The following is a 23,007-nucleotide window of genomic DNA, read 5'->3' on the forward strand; positions in this document are numbered from 1 at the left end:
GTATTTCCAGTGTAATTTTTGTATCTGTGCTGAACTTGTCCAGGCCAGGTGACCATCCTGCTCCTTGGATGCTACCCTGATGGCTTAGACCACGGTGCTGGAGAGTGCTGGAGTTTTCAGATGTTTTCTGGGGTGGAGAAGAGTGTTTCTCTGGTTGGATTATTCTGTAAGTCACTGCAATGTCTCCCCTCAGGTTTCACGGGATCATTTCTCGGGAGCAAGCAGATGAAATACTTGCTGGTGTAGAAGGAGCGTATATTCTTAGAGAAAGCCAGCGGCAACCCGGCTGCTACACCCTTGCTCTCAGGTAAATGCTGCTTTAATAGAGGCTTATGGTTCCAATGTAAGTGTGCTTAATGGAGGGGATTATATTGGTCCCTTTTTCAGTGAAGTCTGTCTCCACCATTACCTAATACACTGTGTGACACCAGAGTGCTTTTACACCCTCTTCTCAGCAGTTTGACCATCACGGTACTGCAGCAGCCCAGTCTCTCCTTCAGCACCTGCCTAGGAAGTCCTTTTCAAAAGCAGTGCCCATTTTCAGATTTTTTTTTTTTTTACCTAGAGTTAAGTTTTGTAAAGATGGAACTTCTCCTTCAAGACTCTATAAAAGATGTGAGTGAATGCAGAATAGGAATGTGTCCCAGTAGAGGACATAGTCAAGCTGTCCTTTGATCTCAGTGTTGTGTACAAACATCAACAACTATCTGTGATAATAACCCCAAATAAAGCTGGAAAATCATGGCATCCAGAAGCTGAAAACTGGCAGTTTTCTTCCCCAGTAGGAGCTCAAGTTTTTTGTAGGAATACATTGTGAATCATGGGATGCTACTGGTCAAAGAAGGAGTCTGCTATTCAACTGAACAAAAAATGCAGGGGGAGCCCAAGCTCCAAACTCACTGCCCCTCACAGGTGCCTTTCCTGGCTGAGCTGTGTCATTCAAAACCTGCCCACTCAGGTCTTAAAGACACTGTGTATTAGCAAGGGAACAAGATATTCAGTTAGATGAAACAAGCTCCTTGGCAATATTTTGCAATTTTTATAGCATTATTATTCCTGTGAGATATACACAAACTACAAGTCTGCATTTTTACCCTTCTGCTAGTAAGACAGAAAGAAAAATCCTTTGAGGAGTTAGCCCAAGTAGCTGGGATACAGTGCTGAAATCATGCTTAGAATTTGTATTGATGTGCAGATGGTAAAGCTGGAAAAGCTGGTGAGTCATGCCAACTAAAAAGTGGTGTAAATTAAAATCAATTTGTGTCAGCTGAAAAAGAACAAACACGTTTTTTTAGTTTTGGAGGAGATTTCAAAATGAAGAATAAAAAATAATAAAGTATAAGAATTATGGCAAAATGCCTATTGTTTTGATGAAACAACATGTTTTCTAACTCCATCTGGATAATTATTTGTAGAATCAAAAACTGAATTTAATTATAAATTGGTATTTTATATGAAAAATCTGGGTGAAACATAAAAGGCTTAAACCATATGATTTGAAGTCCCAACAAAATTTGCAGACATGCAGTTTTGATGCAATGTAAGGACCATTTAACTCAATAGTGTATCTTTGAATGCTTTAATCAGTGATGGGATTCCAACCTTAGTGTCACAAATGGAACGTGCTACTACAGCACCTGGATTATTAAAACACTTAAAAAATTCCAGTGGGTTACACCTGCTGTAAATAGGGCTTAGAGTTTTCCCACAGAACTTTGTATATTTAATTCGGCCCTGAATTAGGAGCTTGGTGTCCCTGGCTTCCTGACAGAGCCTGATTCAGACCCTTAGGATTTTGATTACTTGGTAGATGTCCATCTCTTCATTTACTGTAAATATGCCCATATGTGGTTAAGCACCTGCTTTCTGCATCTCAAAAATGCTTCATGATGGAAGAGCCTTCACTGAATTCTCTCTTTCTTTCTTCTCTCCCTCTTTTATTTTCTGGTTTTTGCAGATTTGGTAATCAGACCTTAAACTACAGGTTGTTCTACGATGGGAAGCACTTCGTTGGGGAGAAGAGATTTGAATCAATCCATGATCTGGTTACAGATGGCTTGATAACATTGTACATAGAAACAAAGGCTTCTGAGTATATTTCCAAAATGACAACAAACCCCATATATGAGCACATTGGATATGCCACTTTGCTTAGAGAAAAAGTGTCCCGGAGGCTGAGCAGAACAAAAAATGAATCAAGAAAAGCAAGTGTAACAAGTGAAGAAAATACTCCTGTTGAAAAGGTAAGTATTCTGTTTAAAATTTTTTTCTTTAATAGCAGTCTTTCTATGAAACCTGAGAACAAAAAGTTTTCTCAGAGGACCTGTTTCTATTTTCCTGTACTTTAATAAGTATTGCTATCCCACTGCAAAATTAATATGACCTTGGGTCCCAACTAATATTTGACTGGAGCCTATGATAAAAACTTTCTAATAAGTACCAAATGTAAATGCTTTCACCATGTAAATATATGGGTATATAGCATTTACCTTAGGAGCTGCATCTCAATTGCTCACAGGTTATATTTGTCCATGCATATACTCAAGCATTTTCCACAGCAGGGTTATGAATCCCGTTCCCACCGACCCTTCACCACAGCTCAAGTTTGTTGTCTTTCTGCACGGGGCTGAAAGCTCCTCTTCTCTGACAAGCCTTTGGTGGATGGGTCTCAAATTGGGATACTGTGTGTTTTCTTTCCTTCTCATGGATCTGAAATTGGGATGTTGCCTGTTTGCCTCCATTTCTTCTCGCTCTTCTCATTTGAAGTGGGCTTTGCTTGATCTCCTTCTCTTATGCGCTCATATCCCAAAACGTTGTATGGACTAGGACTTACATGATGATAAACTGAGAATTTTGTGCAGTTAGCAGCCATCTGAAGATTTAAAATTAGAAATTATTTTACATATGAGAAACAGCCTTCTAAGCAGTGACATGTGGATATTTTCATTTCCCAGGTGGTATGGTAGCAAGAGCTGTCAAACAAAACTTTGTTTTTGAGCCTGGTCCTTGAGCTGAATTGACTTACTGACATTTGTTAAGCATACTTCTGCAGAGTGACTTGATTTTAGTGTTCGGTGTGCTGGCCAGCTAGTTGGGAACTAGAGCCAGTTTTTATTTGGAAAGCAGTGAGTGAATTTCCTGTCATATAGTCATGGCGAGTATAGAAGAGATCAGCTTTTTTATATGTATCCTCGTGTCTCGAGGGCATTTCTCACAGGATTATCCATTGGGTTCGCATATCCGCATTGGCTGATTATTTACTGGTTTGGATTTCTCAGTAATAATAATTGCTTGAGTAACTGACCTGACATGTAAACCTATTCATCCTCTACAACAAATCAATTCCATTGACAATGACATTTTTTAGGGAAGGCATACTGATGCAGGGAAAGCCTTTGGAGAAGGGCATAACAAGTCCTCCATTCACATTTTATTTCAAAATAAATCCACTGGTGATGGCAGTTTTTGGTTCAGTTGAATGGTGTTGTAATACCCAAAAGGAATAAATGCTATTGAGATACTCATTCAGTTTCTGTGATTGGATTTCTGTGATTGGACACTGGGTGATTTTGAATGCTGTGACAGGCATAAAAAAGGAAATTTTTACTTTATTTGAGGCATAATAAGAAGTGGACACAGTGCACTGTGACAGATTTTTTGGTGTAGGTGTTTCTGTGTAAGTAAGGGAATGGTCCAGAGGGTGGTCTGGAACTGGGTCATTACTGGGATGATTGCAAATATTATTGCATGCATGTAGTGTAATAAAGCAATCATGGCAATTGAAAACCATGCTACATTCTCTAGGAAATCAGAAGAATTTGATCTGTACAAGGAAAAGTACAGTTTCAAAATTGTGTTTAGTTTTACTTACAGTCTTTGCAGTTTACGAGCAAGACTTCTGTTATTCTCCAAGTGTTCTCAAAGGCTTTAGAGGGGTTTGCTCTAGTACCAAATATTCCATAACAGATTATGTTTTGTGTTATGCTTGCCATCCTTCAGGTTGGGCAGTTTTAAGTAGGCATTGCAAAAACCCTTTTAGACCAGCAGAAGTCAAACCATTGTGGAAGGGATCCCAGGCCCCTCTCCTTCACCACTGCCTTTTTATTGAGGTATGGCTTTGTGCAGCTACACAATAGGTGACACTGGCAGACAACTCCAGATTAAAACTGACTCAGCTAAGAGAAAAAATAAATGAATTTTCTGCCACATCTGCTACCTGATCTACTTCATATGAATAGAAATGCAGCACAAGACTCTTCCCTGATAATAGCTCAAAAAACTATTTTATTGGCTTAATGTGAGGGAAGTGCTGCATCCTGAGTTCCAAGTACCTGTGCTTAAAAATGTTTGGAGTTGATGTAATGCACTGGCAATAGTGAAAACACACCTCTGGACCTCATTAATGATTGTGTTAGGTCCTCTTTTTATTGCTGCTGAATGAGATGTGTTTAGAGGATTATTTGTCTCTGAGGTGTTTCTAAAGTGAAAGGCAGGTCCTTGGCCTACAAGGACTTGTGCTTATCTAGATTTCTGTGCGTGCAAGCAGGAGCAGCCTGCAAGCCTGGGCTCTGTGGCTGTGCTGTCATGTAAAAATAGCTGGCTTCAGCTAAGCAACTACACTGTTGGCAACCCTCTCTGCCTTCCTCCCACAGAGGGGAAGAGCAGAAGGAGGAAGAGCAGCTGTTTCTAACATATTTTACTTGCCAGGAGGAGTAGGAGCAATCACAGCTATAAGAGGAGTGGGGCTAAATAGACAAGGGGATCTGCTCAGGCTGAAGACCTGGTGTAGCAGCTGAAGCCTTGATATTGATGATTAGGACTCCCAGTGGGCTTCTCTACCAGTAGCAGTAGTTTTCCATCATCTCATGCAAATCTGTGGGGGGAAAAAAAGGATTACATCAACTAAAATATTATCAACTTTAAAAAAAAGCTCACAGAAGTCTGTATGATGAAGCCTACCATGGCTGCTTTTGATTCAAATGCTCCTGGGAGAAGTCGTGAGAGGTTTGGGAGCAGAGACTCGTTGGTCATCTTCCATTTTCTTACTCACAGTAGCCTCAGATAAAGTATGGACTGGGCATTGGAATAAACTGGTGAATTATCAAGCCATTGTCAGTACTAACAAACGGGGATAAAACAGGATAAAAAGAATTTCATGTTTGTTTTTATATAAACTTTAGAATTCCTCTAAAATAGAAAAATATTACAGGAAAGTGGTAGTTCAGTGAGAGTTCTATCAGATGTTTTGCTTGAGGCTGATATGTCTTGTACAGAATTTTAAACAAAGGCCATGATATGCCCACAAATCCCAACCTTCACCCACTTCGGTAACTCCAGTAAATTTCAGAACCCTAGAAATAAGATAATGAATATTCAGTATGACGTTTTTCTGCAAAGTAAATTCTTTGCTGATTGTGTGAAAAATCATTCATGTTTTTTTCCTCTGGCCAGCTGAACAGGCAAAATGTTAAAAAATAAGATTATTGCGCTGTTTCATTTGAAAATGCTGCCTAGAATGTTTTGAATGATCCAGAAATGGTGGGGGGAAGCCATACACGCAGGACAGAAATTTCCATTATTTCTCAAGAGGAGGATGAGAATGCAGTGCTCCAAGGTTAAGCACCATCAGTCTCTTCTAAGAAATTAGGCTCTTTACAAGTGAGATTTTGTTTCATACTGAAGCTAATTCTAGAGTGTGAAAGTGCAGCTGAAGGCATTCATCTCCTCCGTGGGTTTGTTAACACCGTCCAGGGAGTCTGTCTGTTCTGTCACCTCCCGGGATGGCAGCAGGGGTTATTCAGCGTCACCCCAGTGCCACCTTTCTGTGGGGTGGGTTGGCAGAGGGGGGCCACCAAGGCACAGGCTGGCATGAGCAGCCAGCACTCAGATGAGATGCCTTGGTACTGCCTGGGGTTCTTGTCTGTTCCCATAATGATAATTTCTTTGAGGTTGTAATTAGTGGAGTCATGCCCATTCCAGAAGGGGATGTGATAATTGGGCTGGATTAAGCTGTTGTTGTTCGTGCTTTTTTTATCCAACATTTTTTATATCAGGCATAAGAAAACATTTATGCTCTAAGATACTTAATGCTGGTGTTTCATCCAAAAGTTATTCCTGTCTGATTTTGAAGAGGTGCTTGATTTGTAGACACAAATTCCAAATTTTAGCCTGAATAGTTTGACAGATCTTTAATCTGAAAGGAACCGCAATGATTTTTAGGAATGAAGTCTTGTGGGGGAGCAGCATGCTGCAGATTCTTTCTTAGCAGGGCAGGCGATTGTCATTTTAATGGGAGCCAGGTTCAACTAGGATTTTGGATAGAGTTTTTTATGCCAGGAAAATTTGATGATCACATGTTGTCTGTTTAGAGTTGTGATTTAAGCTTGGGAAAGTTGTGATTACCTGCTTTATGTTTGCTCTGCTTATGGAATGCTGTACTTGGGGCAAATGAACACATACCAGAGAATGTAGGGCAGATAAGTACCTGGTACTGGTGCAGCCTGTAATTAATTACCAGTAGTTCAAATTAATGGTGAATGTAGGAGAAGTGTAACCTGCTGTAAGCAATTAATCTTCACATATAGGAGTGAAAAAAATTGCAGTAATCTGTCAGTAAAATATGTATTTCTGAAACATTTATTGCTATTGCATTTCCCTGCAAATGCTACCCTTACTGAGTCAGCAGTCTTTGTGCCACAGACAGGGAGAAAATAGTACCCCTTTCTAATCCTACCTCAGCAAGTGTAATTTGGAAAATATATTTGAAGAATTGAAATGTGGGAGGTAAATACAAGCTGTAGTTTCATTAATGCTCTGATCAGGTAAAAGCTGTCCCAGTTGCTGATGGAGAAGCCATCCTGGTTCCCTGCTCTTGCAGTTCCCATCCCATTCCTGTGTCCTGCCCTGTGCACTACTGCAACCACCCTGTCCCTGGGTGAGACCTGGATGCTGTGACACGGTGCCCTGTGTCCCACAAAGGCTGTGCCCCACAACTTGTTTCTTTGCTGTGCTGGTCTGATGAGAAGAGCAGGCTGGAGTTAAAGAAAACCCTTGGCAGCATTTGAGCTTAAAGTGTTTGCAAAAAGAATGATCTTAATCTATCTGAAAGAGAACAAACTGTTGTAAGTGCAGTAAAGATTAAGGAAGGCTTTTTCCAGTGCCAGGTCTCTGCTTGCTTGGGTCCTGGCAAAGGTCCCATCGCCTTCTCTCCTGGTCGGATCTGGCTCAGTCGGTTCAAACACACCGGTTGTACATGAAATACGAGTTTGCTTGCAGCCTGGGCTGCACTGCTTGTTCCCTCTTTGGCTCCAAGTACATGCCAGAAGCAGCATGAGGCATTTAGCAGTGATGGCCTGTACAGAGCAGGGCAGAGTTTGAGCTAAACCAAGAGCGAGCTGTTCGCGCTTAGCAGCGGGACAGTGCAGAAAACTCTGTGTTGCTGTTTGACATGGCAACCTCTCTGTATCTGTTTGGGTGGAACTCATCACTAGACATTGAAGTGCAAACGACAGAGCCCACAGTTAATATTGCAGCTAGAACTAAAGAGCTGAAATGATTCGCATATTATGAAGTCTGGGAGGCTGTGGATTTCTGTGGCAGAAAATAGCACACAGATAAGAAAACTATTCCTATTAAGGCAAAGGTGACAGAAAAGGAAGAATAACTTTGCTAGAAGTTGATATTGCTGTCCTCATTAGACATGCTGCTCACACACAGTTTCCCATAGAAGAAAATGCAAGACTTCCAGGAAGGACTATTTTCCAACATCCCTTAACTGGAGATGTAATCTGGTTATAGAACTAAATTTTTAAGGGCATTGCTGTTTATCTTACATCAAAATTGTACAAGAGGCAGTCAATTTTAAGACAACCTATGATTTGGTTCAATTTTTGTAGATATTTGACACTTTTCAATTGTTATTCACACCACATCCCTTTCTCAGGGCTTTTTAGCCTCATCTTACAGCTCCATTTTTGCCTCTTTATTGAATTTTCTACAGGTACTGCTATTAGCCAACAGTAAAGAAATCTTTTCAGTCTTTCATTTATTCATTATTCTTCCCATTCTGCAGCTCCTCTAAACCTCTAATGATCCTATTACAGGTTTCTAGACAGTGTTTAATTCTCTGCTGGGATGTCTATCCAGATGTTGAGCATTTCCTTCCACAGGAGGGCTGCAGGGTACTGTGCTGCCCCAGCAGCAGATCCTGGGGTTAAGAAGGTAGTGAGCAGAAGCATCTGTTCCTGCAGGCTCTGGGCTGGAAAGGCACTGATAATTTGGTGTGGTGTATTTTACATTGCCCTCAGCTCCCTTGTTTTTGCAGCATGCTTGGTCAGAAAAAATTAAAGTGCTCAGTTCTACATGGATGTTAACAGCCCACTATTGTCTTTTATTAGTGGTTACAGTCACACTCCTGTATGCATGGCCACAGAATTCACAAGGGACTTCTCCCTGGCAGAACTGATTTTTCCCAGAAGATGCTCAGACAGCACACTGATAAAAAGCAACATAAATCCTGTACACAAAGGTGGCCTTTATCTGCAGGGTTAAGTAATACATGCAGTGATAAAAGGTGTGTGGCATTTTTGCTGCTAGAAGCAACAAACTAATACATCAAAATGACTTTGGGAGTAATGAATTCCTTTCATCAGTCACTCAGGCTTGTCCTGCAAGAGTAACATTCTACACACAGGTTACCACACGTACGTACTTAATTGTAGCGTGCCTTGACACGAGTACTTAACTACATAGCTGACTCTCTTTAAATAACTGTTAGCAATTCAGGAGTGATTCCATCCAGAATACTCGTTGGTATTATAGCACAGCAAGGAGGAGTTTATATCAATACAGTAGGTCTATCAGCATATATTTTTTAATAATTTTTTATTTCAAATGACAAACAGCATCATACCAAAATTATATTCAGCTGATAATTTTCTTTTGCCCTTCAGTGTTGGCATTCTTTTGTATTTTCCAGCTGTGTCTCTGCAGCTTTTTGTTTATTTAGTACATCATAAATATAAAATAGACACTAGATAAGAAATAAAAATAAAAAAGCTACCAAAGTAAAATTGTGGAAAGCTTCTGCTTCAATTCCTTCCCTCTGGCTGTCTATGTTTAGGAAAATAGACAGTAGTTGACTGTGGAACTCCTAACTATTTAGACTGATTAAAGAAGGATTTTTGAAAGGAATAATTCTTATCAATTATAACAGTAGTGTAAATTGAGGGAATCGAGAGAAAGAGAGGTTCCATAGCAATTTGCTTACATTGCTTCTCTGAACTGTCAACATCTCTCCAGGTTCCTGGTTTATGTTATTACTGTCAGCTTAGAATTCATGACTTCTGCCTCAAGCAGAATAAGTGATATGATTATGCCTGAAGAGAACTTGTAAGTTGGAGACAATACTGACTTACACAAATGACATGATGCAATGGGTATCATCTGATCCATATGCTGCTGAATTAAGGGGAAGAACCCCAAGGATTTCACTGAGTCTTGGAGCAGTTCAGGGCATTGCTAAGCATATGGAGCAAAGGTAAATATCCAGTTTGATACCATCATGGTGTTTTCCAATCCAGTGTTTTAGAAAGACAGCCAAATGGAAACAATGTGAACATCACAATAAGGTTGAAATTTTCTCAGATAAGAATTTCAGTTTAGTGCTAAAAATTATTCAATACACCAGAAGTGCTTATAGTGCTCCTAAGGCAAATGCCACTTGTCTCTTCAAGTACAGTTCTGTCTATCTGCAGGTAGGCTCTATCAAATTCATAAATTAATCCTTTTCTCTGGGGTATGTTCCTCTTATGATCTCATTAATAATTCTACTAAAGCTAAATGTTTGTTGCATAAAAACCATGCTTAGTTTGATGTACTAAAAATAAAAACTTACATGAGAGTATATTATCTTGGCTTTTATACTCTTTACACAGTTTGATGGCATTCAATTCATATAAACAAACTTCTGCAGGGATTGGGATGGAGCCTTTAGCATAAACATTTCATTTGTCTAGCCACTGGAAAATGAAAAAGCATTTTTTAAATAAAAATCTATACTTAATTATCTTGTAGGAATAGGCACTAAAATTTTACAAGTGCCTTTAAACTGCGATGTTTTGATATTGGAAGACAAATGTTCAACTTCTTCAATATAAGAGATTAATTTTTGGTAGTGGAGGACTCAGAATTAGTGTTAAAAAGAGAGTATTTAGGTTGTGAGTAGTAATTTTCCTTTATATTTTGATTAGAAAATAAGTATTTTAAGCGATGTGCGTGTCTAGGTCATACATTGGCTTGATTAATTATAAGGAAAAAAATAACCTGTCCTCTGTGTTCATGCTGAATATGACAAGAAATGATAGAACTGAAATACAGTGATAAGCATTGCAGGTTAGCTATTAAAGGAGAAAAGAAAGAATAATGAAATGCTGGGCTAGAGTGCCTGAGGGGGTGACAAAATCTCCCTCATCAGAAGACATAGAAACATATTAGAAAACATCTGGCAGAAATGGCACAGATATCATGGGTACCTGAGGCAGGCAGGAGAAAAACATCTCACAGTACCCTCTAGTCCTATTTCTCTATGGTTTTCTGTGTCTGAAAATATATTATCTAGGCTCTGGTTCATCTTGGCTGGATGAAGACAATGTACTAAAGTAGGACCGGTTATTTGATTCCTCCCCCTGGGGCAAGGGGACATTCAGCCTTCAGTTCAGAATTGCCACTGCACCAGTGTGGCTCTAACTGCAGCCACAATCCTGGTGTCCAAGGCTTTTTCATCTGGTCTCTCACCACAGAGACACAGGTTAGCAGCCTGCATCCACATCCTGCAGCTGGGATAGCAGGGATCCAGGTGCAGGTATCTCCCTGGTCACCTTTAGGCTGGGTCAGCAGCAGAAAGTTGGGCACAGTCTCAGTTAACAGAGCTTGATGGCTCTGCCAGGCAGGGGAAGGCAGCAGCCTGGCCAGGAGACAGCTGGTAGTGGCCACAGTGCTGTTGACTGCTCTCAACTGAGGTTGGACTCCAAAGTTCAGGAACCAGTTATAAAAACTGCTCATATTTGGAAAAGAGGTCGCTGTGGAGTGACAAGTACAAATGGTAACAGTGGGCTCTTCCTTTTAATGCATTCCCAGCCCTGGAGATCAGTGGGACTGCACACAGTTGTCAGCATGGTTATAAAGAAGGAATGCTGCCAGTTAGACTTGATTGCCTTTTTGATAGATTTACAAAAGTACCGAGTGAAAAGAATGCAGCAGATGCAGAATAATTGGATTTTTAGTAAAGTAGTACAATCTCTCATGAAACTGCACTCTTGACATTAATTCAAATTTGGTTGGCTCATGAACATGGTTACACAGACCAAAAATAGGTAGAGGAATTTTAAGCAAAGAACAGAGATAGACAGCAACTTGATGAAGTGGGGGAAAATGGCTGATGAAGTACTGCAGGAACAGGAGTTTGATTTAAGATTTTTATTGATCTGGAAAAAGTGCAAACAAGACATTACCAAAAACTCAGGACAGTTTGAACTATGATGTCACTCAGTACAGGAATTTAATCCCTAGGAGCATAATGAGCATCCATGACAGAAGCATCAAGAGAATCTCATTAGGATTTTTAAGAGGAGAATTTGGTGGTTTTTAAGTGCATAGAAAAGAGCCAAGCCACATATAGACAGTAGCTCTTCTTTTGGGAGCATTGTTTGCATTTAAGCCAGGTGTGTCACTGTTGAACAGGAACTGGAGTTGACAAAGGAGGAGACTGCCATGTTTTCAAGGGAAATTGTCTTCTGCTTTTGAAGATGTTATACTTTGAAAGCAGCATTCCCTGATCTTCTGCTGGTTCCATCCATCAAACCAGTACCTACAGCTTTGGTGACTCATCACTTTTGGCAAGCTGTAAGGTAGAAACAGTGCTTCACCTTCCCAGGTGAATAATTGTGCTCCCTCCCTTCAGGCAGGGAGATGTGGGAAGCCTGTCTGTGCCAGGTGCCATTTGGCAGGTGGTACAAGGCAGCTTTTCTGACAAGTCTGTCAGGCTTGTCTGGGACCTTGACAGCAGAGATGACCCTCTGAGGTCCCTTTTCAGCACCTTCTGCATTGCTCATGGCAGTCTGAGCTGTGGGCTCCTCAAAAAAGGACGGGCTAGGAGTGTAGCTTGGCAGAGTTTATCGGGAGCAAAGCAGAAGTTGAGACAGGGCTTTTTGTGGGGGAGGGAGGGGGCAAATCTGGAGAAAGCATTTCCAGATAAATCTGCCTAGACTCTATACAACCTAGACTTGCAGGGAACAGCTTGGGAGGAATCAATCAAGATGATTTATGAATGAAATTGTCACAATCAAACACTAGGTGGCATGTTTACTTAAGAGTTTCTGGGGACTGACTTAGGGTATCTTGCCCTGCTGACACCCGTTTGTGCTTGTGCAATGAGTGGTTTCATGGGAACATGACCACCCAATGCCTTTTTGTGACAGCAGGCATTCATCTTGTTCTTAAAAAATGTGGCACAACAACACCATTGCTTACTTCAGCCTTAGAGTTAGTCTTTAGCCTCTCAAATTCACTTTTGTTTTAAAACAGATTGTGAAATGCAGTGCTGTAAGGAATAGGTGTGTACATGGAGATGGTCCTACAGAGGGGTCCAGTCTCAGAGGACTTACGTAAATAGAGGCAGGGGTTAATAAAGACACCAAGTTATTTACTTGTTTTACTTATCTGAAAAGCTGATGTGGCAATATGTAATGCATTTAAAAATTCAAATGAAGCACAGATTTATTTTTATGTGAACGAAAAGCACAACTTTTGATTTCAGAGCTGGAATTTTAAAGTAATGGCATCCAATGATTAGGGCTAACTACTTACTGGCAGAAAATATGTTTTTATTCTGCATGTCTGTGTGACACGTTTTACATCAGCCAGGCTGCAGTTTTAATGTACGCTGTTGCTTCTCTGTTGGTGAAAGAATAAATGCAGCTGTCTTCTGTTGTGTGAAAAAAAAACCTTTTCACACAGTTCATCCTTGAGAAAAGCCAGGACCACAGTCACCACCAGGGCAGAGCACTTAGCCTCTACCAAAAAAATACTGTTCAGTTTGCCTGCTCAAAGTTGACAAATAGATCCTTTGGACTAACTGCAGATACTGTGAAGATGAACTTTGTTCATGCAGGAGATATCCATATTGCTGATTGCACAGGTTTTTGCAGCTCCCCTGGAAGGGAGTTGTAGGTGCCCCACCAGCCAAAATTCTGGGATGAATGCTATTGTCTGTCAGTCTACTCTGCCACAACTCATGTATGGACCTGAGTTGACAGAACTGTAGAGTGTTAGACCAACAAACAAGGTTGGCCATATAAAAAGGGAGCTAAATATGTAGGGGTGTGCTCATTATGCCAGTGCTGAGGAGTGTGGAAAATAGACTTTGCCATAGGAACAAGATTATGGGGATAGATCCTCTCCTTGCTTTACTCTAGGTGTGCCCCAGACATGCCTGGTGTTGGATTTAGGTGATCTTTAAGTCCCCTCCAACCCAAGCCATTCTGTGATTCTGTGATTCTATGATTTTAACAGCTTGCATTAGGACATCAAAACTGCATCCAAAGCATCTGTGCTCTGGCATCAGGAGAGTCTTAGTGGTTTGTACCACAAAGATGAATTTATGCCTGTTTCCATTTTCAGTAGTTCTGATGCCCATATTCTGTAAAGGGTTTTATGTCTGTTATTTTTGCAGGCCTCAGGATAATACTAATAGAGCAGCACATAGTTTGGACAGTGAGCAGCTGTCCTGCATGTCCATGGCTGCATCCCTGATTGCTGCCAGGCTGCATTCATTAAACGGTGGTTTGCAACCTGAGTACGTAGAGAGACACCTGGGAAACTGTTTCAAATAAATTAATTCTATTTCTTTATATATTTTAGGAAGTAGAGGAAAAATATTTTTTCTTTATTTCTCTCTTGTTCTTTCTTTAATTTGATCAATCCAATCAGTGGACTTTCCTAAATCCATCTGGTCTATAATGCATTGCCAAAGTTGAAGCCAAGTGAATTTGCAGACAGAGCTTAAGGCACTTCCAGAATGGCTGAAATTGAAGTATACTGCCAGAGATTGGACTAAAGAGAGTATTTTCAAGGATACTATTCACCTGATTTGGTTCCTCATAGACCTCAAAGTACTAGGAATTAAGAGAAAAGTCTGGATTGTGGTTTCTTTGTGGGCTGGCAGAATCCCAGTTGAACAGAGTCAAGTCATCATGTGATATAACTTGCTTTTTATGAGACACCACATTCAATGCAAGATTCATATAAATTCCACATGATACTTTGTAGGGTATTTTTCCATGTGTGGTTTTTTAATGAGCTCTCAATTCCATGTCTTGTTTCCTTCTCCACATACAAGCTGTGTATCATGCAGCTACAGACACAGAATTTCATGGGAAAATACAAAACATTCTCTGATTTCCTTTGTTCTATTTCTCACAAATTTGATGTTGCAAATATTTAAAAAAAAAAAAAAAAGAAAAATAAAAAGGTAGCTAGGGTACCTGTAGCATTTTCTTTCTTTGTAGGCCAAAGTGTATGCTCTCAAACAAAGGTGTGATACTGAAATAAGAGCAAGCCTGCATAGCCACGGGCTGAGGCACATTGCTGTCCCATTAGAGCTGCCCAGGACTAGAAATGTGCACCGATGTGTGGTGATGCACATCTCCAGGGCCCAGGGCCTTTGGGCTCAGCTGAGCCAGCCTCCTGAGCAAGCACAGCCTGAGCTGTCTGTGGAGTAATAAATATTTGTATCTTCTCAGACTCAGAAAAACCCTCTTTGGTGCTAGCAGATGGAGGTGGGGAGCTTGAATCTTCTGCAAGTTGTATTTGAGGTATAAGGCTGCAAATAAAAAGACAGTAGCTGAAACGTTAATACTTTTCCAGTTTATTGCCTATTTTCCTTTTAAAACACAAGTTCAAGTACCTGAATAAGGGTAAGAATCATGACACTAATAAGAAAGAAGAGATTAAAAATTTCAGCCACCAGCAGGCTTTCTGACTGTATGTAAATTGGCTTAACAACTGTGGAGGTTTGCACTCTACCACCACCACCTACTTTTCTCTTGTCAGTTGGTGCTAAGAATAATTTAGTATTTTGGGTAGTTGTGTGTTTAGAGATGTGTGCAAGAATGCAGAGAAAGTCCTTGAATATTTAATATTCCATCAACAAATTAAAAAATAAGTTAATTCCATTTTTGATAGCACTTCCAATCTAATATAACATTACCAGAGCCAACTGAGGAAAAAATGTATTCCTATAAATTATTTATAGTTTCTCCTTCTGTAAAAATTTAGCAGATAAATTTGCGCATAGAAAATAATTCTTGATATTCTCAGCTGGTGTTTAAAAACACAAGTTCTGCATCATCCTCAAGGAAAAAACCAATACAGTAGAATCTGGTAACAGTATAACTGAGTATTTATTGCAGTAGGGAAGATGTATTTTTCACAAGGCGTAAAAAAAGAGCCAGGGGAATAGGGTGATGTGGGAGGAATTGTTTGTATCCCTGAAAAAGAGAAATTGGCAAATAGAAAACAGTTTCATAATAGCTCATGTGGGACTGCAGAGCATTTTGGATTAGCCATGCACCACAGGTCATACTAGTTTATCTTTTTATTATTGTTGTTCCGTTCACAACACTGTAGTCCAAGATGCTGTCCATGGCCTTTTGGGGCATAATTACATTTTTCACTTGATCTGTAATTTAGTAGCTGGAACAAGAAGACAAAAGGTTATTTGGAATCAGACCTGACAGCCAGGAGGCTGAAGTGCTGACATTAGTCTGCCTCTGAAGGGTCTATGCCTCATGTTTGGTCTATGTATGTGTTTGTGATATATTTGAAAAGCAAGAAACTTAGTAGAAAGGATTCTCAGCCCACGCACAGGTGCAGGCAAAATGCACAGTAATGAGCATTGAACTGTCTGTTTTATTTTCAGCAGGATGTCTTTTTTTGGGGGGTGCTGGAGGTTTTTTTGGCTTGCCTTTTCTGAGCCTGATGAAAGTAACTGTCACACAGAGCATCAGAGGATGCTTTTCTCCTTCCATTATCAGTGCACATTCTGTGGAACTTGAATCCATATTACTGAGCTGGTTGTCTGCCTTGCCATTTTTGGACAGCCCAGTTAGTCCATTGGTGGAGCTCTGTACTGAAAACCTGTTGTGTTGTTGTGATTGGCATTTGCTAACCAAATAATGGGAAGTTCTTCACTATCTGCCCTTCACCTCTGTATGTAGCTATGAATTAATATCTGTATCACTAACTGCTGAGATCCCTCCTCATGGCTTCCACAAAGACCTTATCTCCACTGCTATTGCACAAGAGGCTTTGCTTGTGGACACTTCTTCAATTCACAGAAAGGAAAGCAGAAGAGCAAAGATGCACAAACAGGGGCTTTAGGACAGAAGTGCAGATCTGTCTTGCTCAAGAGTGATGTGTCGGGGGCTATGGTAATTAGGGTTGTTTTGTAAATATGGTCTCATGATGGTTTATTTGGAATAGTAACATTGATGCCCAAGGTATTTTGTATACTTGACAGCTGGCAGAAGTCAGTCTGTAGAGGAGGGTGTATTTTGGGGGGGGTGTTAAGGAGGCACACGTGTGCCAGTGGAACTGTCACTGAAGGTCAGGGTTGTACCCAAGCATGTCTCCATGACAAGCCAAGACCAAGCCTACTTTGGCATTGTACTCAGGGCCAGTGAGGTGTTGCTGCCAAAGACTGTGATAAATCCCAACAGAAAAGTACAACCTCCAGCAGATTTTCTTTTGATTAACATCTCTTTATTGATCTCAGTGGCAAACACAGAAAAGACAGCTATTGTGAAGGAACTATGGAGCCATGAGAGACAGAAACAATAGCACAAATGGCATTAAAGCCTTTGAAAAAAAATTGCTTGCTGTTCTCAGTCATCAGCCTTTTTCCTTGAACGTTCTTGTGTGGCGTAATGCCAAAGTCAAAACATTTTGCCTTAATTACACTTTTATAGATTTCTTGATAGTTCAGACTTCTGGACCTAAAAACTGCAGAATTTTTAATACATCTCTGTGGGTAAGCATAAGACAAATACAGAAGGGATAGGGCTACAGATTTCATCAGTTTTAGTTGCCAAAGCTTGAATTTCCAAATTCCCTTGCCTTTAATAAATCTTCCCTGAGATGAGTAGACAAGCATGCAATTTGCATCAAACATAGCAGCACAGGGATGTGGTGAGCCTTTGGCTGCAGACAGTGAGATGGGAGCAAAGGTTTGAATGTAGCAGCTTTTGGCTCTTAGTTCATCCCTTGGTTCAACAGGTCCCACTACCTCAGTTTGTCAACTCTGAGTAAAATTTCACATTGTGTGCTTAGGAGAGACTTAGTAAATAGAATGCTCTTTTTCCACTTAAACATTTTGATGCTTACACATCTATGACTTTGCTGAGGCCTCATGGGTGTATCTCTGGTAATGGTGCTTTGAGCTTTACCTTCCTTAGCTTTGGGCCCTTCTGTTCAGTCTCATTACCTGCTTTTACAGGGCTTTACTTTTTTCTTCTCAAAATCAAGCTTGAGAACTTTTGGTGGTGTAATAAAGGAGTCCAGGGAACTTGTTCTGACGTATGAGACTGTCCAAGCCAGAAGCTGGGGAGAGTGATTTTGAAATACAGTCTCTAAAAACGTGGATGTGGTTAGATGCCGCATCTTTTGAAGGAGACACTTCAAAACAAGGAGCTATTGTTGAAGCTAAAGATGTGGTCTGTATTTGTCCCACGGCAATAATCAATTTTTTCTCTATTTTATATTTTGTTAAAAATACAACTGCTGTGCTGTCACTTCGGAAGAAATTCTGCTGCTCTGTTCAGAGGGATAGGCAACAAAACTGAATGTTGTGTTCCAATACTGCAGTCACCTCGGGCTATGCTTCAGGCTCTTCCACCAGGCAAGAGGGACAGGAGAGGCAGTGCCTGAGCTGATGGGCAGCAGGAATACAAACCCACTGGGTTTTCTAAAAGCCCCATATACCAGCTGCTACAAAGAGTCACCACCAGTTTGCCCCAGGATATGAAATATTGAATTACTGCCATTGCCACCCTTCAGTGAAGGGGAAACTCCAGCAGCAGGTCCCTGCTGATGGTTAGAAGAAGAAATTCAGGTGTCTGGACCTTGGGAAGAGGCAGCACCAAGCTCTGATGTCCTGTCCCATCCTTTGCCTCTCTGTGGGATGACCAAACATGATAACTATCATAGCTGTGTTGTGGTGTCCAGCCTAATCCCAAAGAAGGAAGAGTGCGTAGCACCAGATTTTATTTATACCTCTTCCCACTGGATATTTGAAAATCTTTCCCATTGTTTGGATACTAACCTGAAGGGTAAGAGATCAGCCTCAATCCTTCTTTAGCAACACAAATCTCTTATAAGGGGTGAAATGACATATAATTTTGGTATAATGAGGCTTGAGGTTTATCCAGATTCTGTTGCAAGAGAAACAAGATAAGAAATGTGACTTCCTGTTGCTGCTACTAAGGAACAGAGCATTAATAATTTCTTCTGACAAGTGACATCACTTCCAGAGAAGCAAAGAGAAAAAAGCGAACATCAAAAATATGAAATAAATATCTGTCTGGGCAGATCTTAGTATCTGTTGACTTCTCTTTTTGTTTAGACAACATATACACATTTCTAAACAAACTCTCAAGGATCAAACATGGGAATTTTTGAGGAATATACAGAAATTGCCTTCTTATCTGTCTTTAGTCTTAAGTGACATTGAAGGCACAAAAACAAGTGGAAAGAAGTCTTCCAAATTCAGAACAAAATGGCCATGTATTGCAGACATATATGTAAGATATAATATATAATGAAGGGTTGGATCCAGCTAAGCTACAGTATTTATTTTTTAGGAGCAACCCTTTAAAATACACAGGGAATATGATAAATTGTGATAAATGTTGGCTTACCATTATTTAAAGAAAAAAGATTATTAAGAAATAAAACTAATTATTTTTGGCCCCAAATGGATACCATAACTTTTATGTAGATGTTGAATACAACTAATATATGAATATATAAATTATGTAAAGTTAAAGAAGTTCCAGATGAAGAAACTGGTTTGATCTGGTTCTCCAATACCTTATATCAGCTTGAGGCTGGTGTAAGATCTGCCTGCCAAAAACAGACATTGAAGAATTGGACCATTATTTTTGTGGAATACACACTTTTTTTTTTAACAACAAATTTTAAGGAATTCCATGTCCATAATAATTTTTTTTCTATTAAAAACAACACCTTTTTTAGTGTGTGCTCATGTACACAAAGAGGGGGAAAGTGTTGGTGCTGTTGTTGCCCTTTTTTAACTACCTCAAAGTCATCCAGGCTGGTTGGGGGAAACCCTCATTGGGAAGTATTTTCATATCCGACATTAAGTGTGTGACAATCTCAGCTTTTTCCTTATTAACTGAGGAAATTACGGACATCACAGTGTGTGGGTCATAGCAGGATTAATCAGAGCAACATCAGGACAGACAATATCTGCAAGGCTGCTCAAGCCCCTGCTGACTTGTTTCAGAAGTCAAAGTGGGAATGGGAGCTCTCCTGTGACTCTAGGGAGAAGAAAAGTGCATGAAAGGCTTTTTAACCCAGTAGATGACTTGGTCTCCCCTCCTGAAGTAGATGCTTATCATGAGGCATGCTCTTTTATGTGTAGCTTTCTTGAAAGAGGAGCATGGAAGGGAGAGGAGAAAGACCACTGACAGCAGGGGGATCCAGACTGGAAAAAAGGCAATTCAGAGCTGCTCCATGAAAAAAACCTAAATACACCTGCACTTTGGGAGCCAAAAAGAACAGACTGATTGAGAACACAGCCTGCTTTGTGTTTCTCCTCAGCCTTCTACATTCCCTGCCAGCAAGCAAACATATTGAGCCCCAACATTTTAGGTCTCAGATTGGGATTCTGTCTGCAAAGTTCTCAGGTGTTGCTCTGAGTAATCTTGGAGGAAATGACAAATTTCACCCCAGTCAGCTGTGATAAAGGGCAGCAAAGGTTGCAAATTCAATTGCTGTATAAAATTCTCTCTCAGAAGCATCCCCCAGCAGGAATTTTGCCTTAACACTCTAAGAACTTAAGGATCTTGGTAAAAACATCATATGAGAAATCAGCAGACTTGTCTCCAATCTGATGCACTGAAATATCTCCCCATCCTTACCTCATGGGTTTTCCTTCAGTCATTTTTATTTCCTTTATTTAAGCTATCATCCTAAAAACCACATTATGCCACCCTTCGTTTGCCTCATTATTTCCCCTCTTGCCTTCCCAGGACAAGAAAAAGTCTTTCTTTTGGCTTTTTCCCACTTTATGCTTCAGAAACCCCAACACAGATTCCCTGGTTTCTGCCTATGGAGCCCCGGCACAACAAAGGAAAACTGTCACCTTCTGCCGCAGCACAGAAGATGCAAGAAGGACCAGCAGCAAAGGGGTTAAAGGGAGTCCCATAGCAAAGATATGCAATGCCTTGAAATTTTAAGCACTGAAATCTATCAATACATAAAAGAATAAATCTCTGCGATTCCAGATATTTCTGATTGACACAAAACACTTGGAGCCAGTTATTAAAGGGGGCTTTTTTTATTGTGAGCATTGGAATTGGTGATGCCTGGCTTCCCTGTGCATTTGTGCTCTGTCTTTATGCACACTGTACTCCCCCTGCAGTGAGGAGCCCAGCAATCCCTCACCTCCATTCCTCCTTCCTCTACCCTCTTCTCCCCTTATTTCCTTTTCATTTCACCACCTGCAAAGGAGGCAGAAGGCATTGCTGCCAGGCTGGTGAGGAGAGAGCACAGCAGCTCAGACCACATCTCTCACCTCAATCAAGCTATCAAGTTTCATGAGACTCAGACTGTTGCTCCATCAATTTCAGCTAAAATCAGTCAGTTGGTTCAAAAGATAGGGCAAGTGGGAAATGAGATTGACATGCACTGCAATCACATTTTTAAGGCAGCCTTCTAATTTGAAGCTGATATTACTTTTTAATAATATTTTTAAGCTCCATAGGTACAGTTTCTAGGCATATTTTTTACCTTCCTGAAAGTATAAGTGTAGTGATAAGATATACCTCTACCTTTTATTCCACCCTATCTTTGTAAACATACTTTTATCTGCAAAATACATGGCTGCAGGGGCTCCACTGGTTTCAACCAGTGCCACACAACCTGCTTCTGGGTGTTTGTGACTTGCCAACTTAATATATTTCACAGATTGGCTTCAAATGGCTTAAAATAGAAACAAAAGCTACTTTTGCTTTTCCCTGAATACCACAGGTGTAGCTGACCACAATTTTCACTTCTTGATAGCTGCTGGAAGAAAATGAGTCTGTGGGGGAGTTGGGCACTTCACCAAATGTCTGAAACCTGCTCATTTGAAATTGTGAGCAGGGTGAGTCCTTCCTCTCCAAAAAGTGGCTGGTTTTTTTACATGGGATTGAGGGGAAAAAAAGAGATTCTTCTTGAGCTGTTTTTCACATAGTTGACTAGCATATAGCTCCCAGACTTCTCTCTTTTCAAGTGGACTGAAGGGAAGAGAGCAATTGCTCCTGCCTTAAGCTCCTGGGAATAGCAGCTTTGGGAGGGACAAAGAGCCTTTATTTTTACCTACAGCAGATAAAATTGATAAAAAATCTCTTTCCTTTTCCTCATCTATCAGAGATCTCTGAAAAATTTCTCATTTTTACCTCCTTCCCTCAAAATGAGGGCTCTTGGGGAAAGGGGCATCACCCTTCTGTGATGGAGTTAGGTCCCCAGCTAAGGAACATACACTGCCTCCTTGCAGAAGGGGTGAGAAGGGCCTCCAGAGTGGGTCTTGTACCTGAGTAGACATTAGAATCATTCAGGACAATCTGTTCCGAACCAGTTTGCAAACTCCAGTTCCCCAGATTATGCTCAGAAATTGAGCTTCCTTCTCTTCCTCAGTGGCACTGTTCTCCAGGTGAGTTACTATCTTGGTTGGGCCGAGGGATAAATGTGTGATTTTCTCCATTTGAAAAAGACTCAAAAACATTCTTCTGCTCAGCCTTTTGGCAGGAGGTTTCCACGTATGTGTCAAGCTGGATTTTCTTCTCTGACTGCTGAAAACTACTCAGATGAGGCTGAGGGAAAGTACAAGCTTTTGACAGCACACAGAAGATTCCAGCTGATGTAGTTCATTGGGAATTTTTCTACACAGCATTTTTTCTGTTGAATAATACCAACTCCTTGAACTGGAGGCTCAGCTCCAACAAATTGCTCACTTTAACAGATAGAGCCTGAAGGAGGATGGTCAACACATGACACTCTCCCTTTTAGGACTTAAAATTCTGGGTCCATTGTCTCGTAATTGCCCTGTTGTCAGGAAAAAAGTTGTGAAAATTCATTGATTCCTTCTGCTCTTCCCATGATTGACCCATCCACAAAGTTATTACCTACTCCTTGCTGAGCTGGGCTGGCTCATACTGCAGATATGTGTCCTTGTTTATTTAAGCTCTGGTCCAATCTGGGCAATTTACCATGTTGGAGTCATCAGGGTACCCCAGATCACACTTTCAGGCCTGGGAAAGGGATTCACATTGTTGCAGGAGTCCAAAGAAATGAGATTAAAAGAATTTTCAAGGCACAAAATTGAGATAAGGAATGTCTGACAGAGGGTCACCAGTACAACCTCAGCTGTGCATTTACATGAAGGGGAAGTTTTAGTTACAGGATCTTTTCTTTCGTGTGGGTTTCCTGCCTCACTCAGTGCACTGGAGAACCTTTGCCCCACTAAAGCAGCATGATTATATGGTTAAACATGCTGTTTTCTCTGGGTTCAGTTCAAGCAGTTTAAAACCAAGAAGAATTTCCAAACTTTGCTTTCCCCTGAATGCCACAGCTCTAGCTGACTACTGCTTCAATTGTTTCCACTTTTTGATGACCATTAAGTCATGGTTGGGAGTGAGTAGGTTGCTGTGGGCAAGCAGCTTTGCCCAG

General features: G+C 40.6%; 1 protein-coding gene across 1 annotated transcript in view; it reads left to right on the top strand.

The window, feature by feature from the left end:
• Positions 1-23,007, top strand: part of CHN2 (chimerin 2) — a 158,103-nt gene that overhangs the window by 91,661 nt on the left and 43,435 nt on the right. Inside the window, exons 5-6 of the mRNA XM_054273832.1 lie at positions 194-307; positions 1,958-2,243. Coding sequence (XP_054129807.1) covers positions 194-307; positions 1,958-2,243 — 400 coding nt within the window. The remainder of the gene's footprint in view (positions 1-193; positions 308-1,957; positions 2,244-23,007) is intronic.

Source organism: Melozone crissalis, unplaced genomic scaffold, assembly GCF_028551555.1.
Source record: "Melozone crissalis strain CALT ecotype California unplaced genomic scaffold, PUWL_Pcris_2 ptg000016l_1, whole genome shotgun sequence".
Lineage (NCBI taxonomy): Eukaryota > Metazoa > Chordata > Aves > Passeriformes > Passerellidae > Melozone > Melozone crissalis.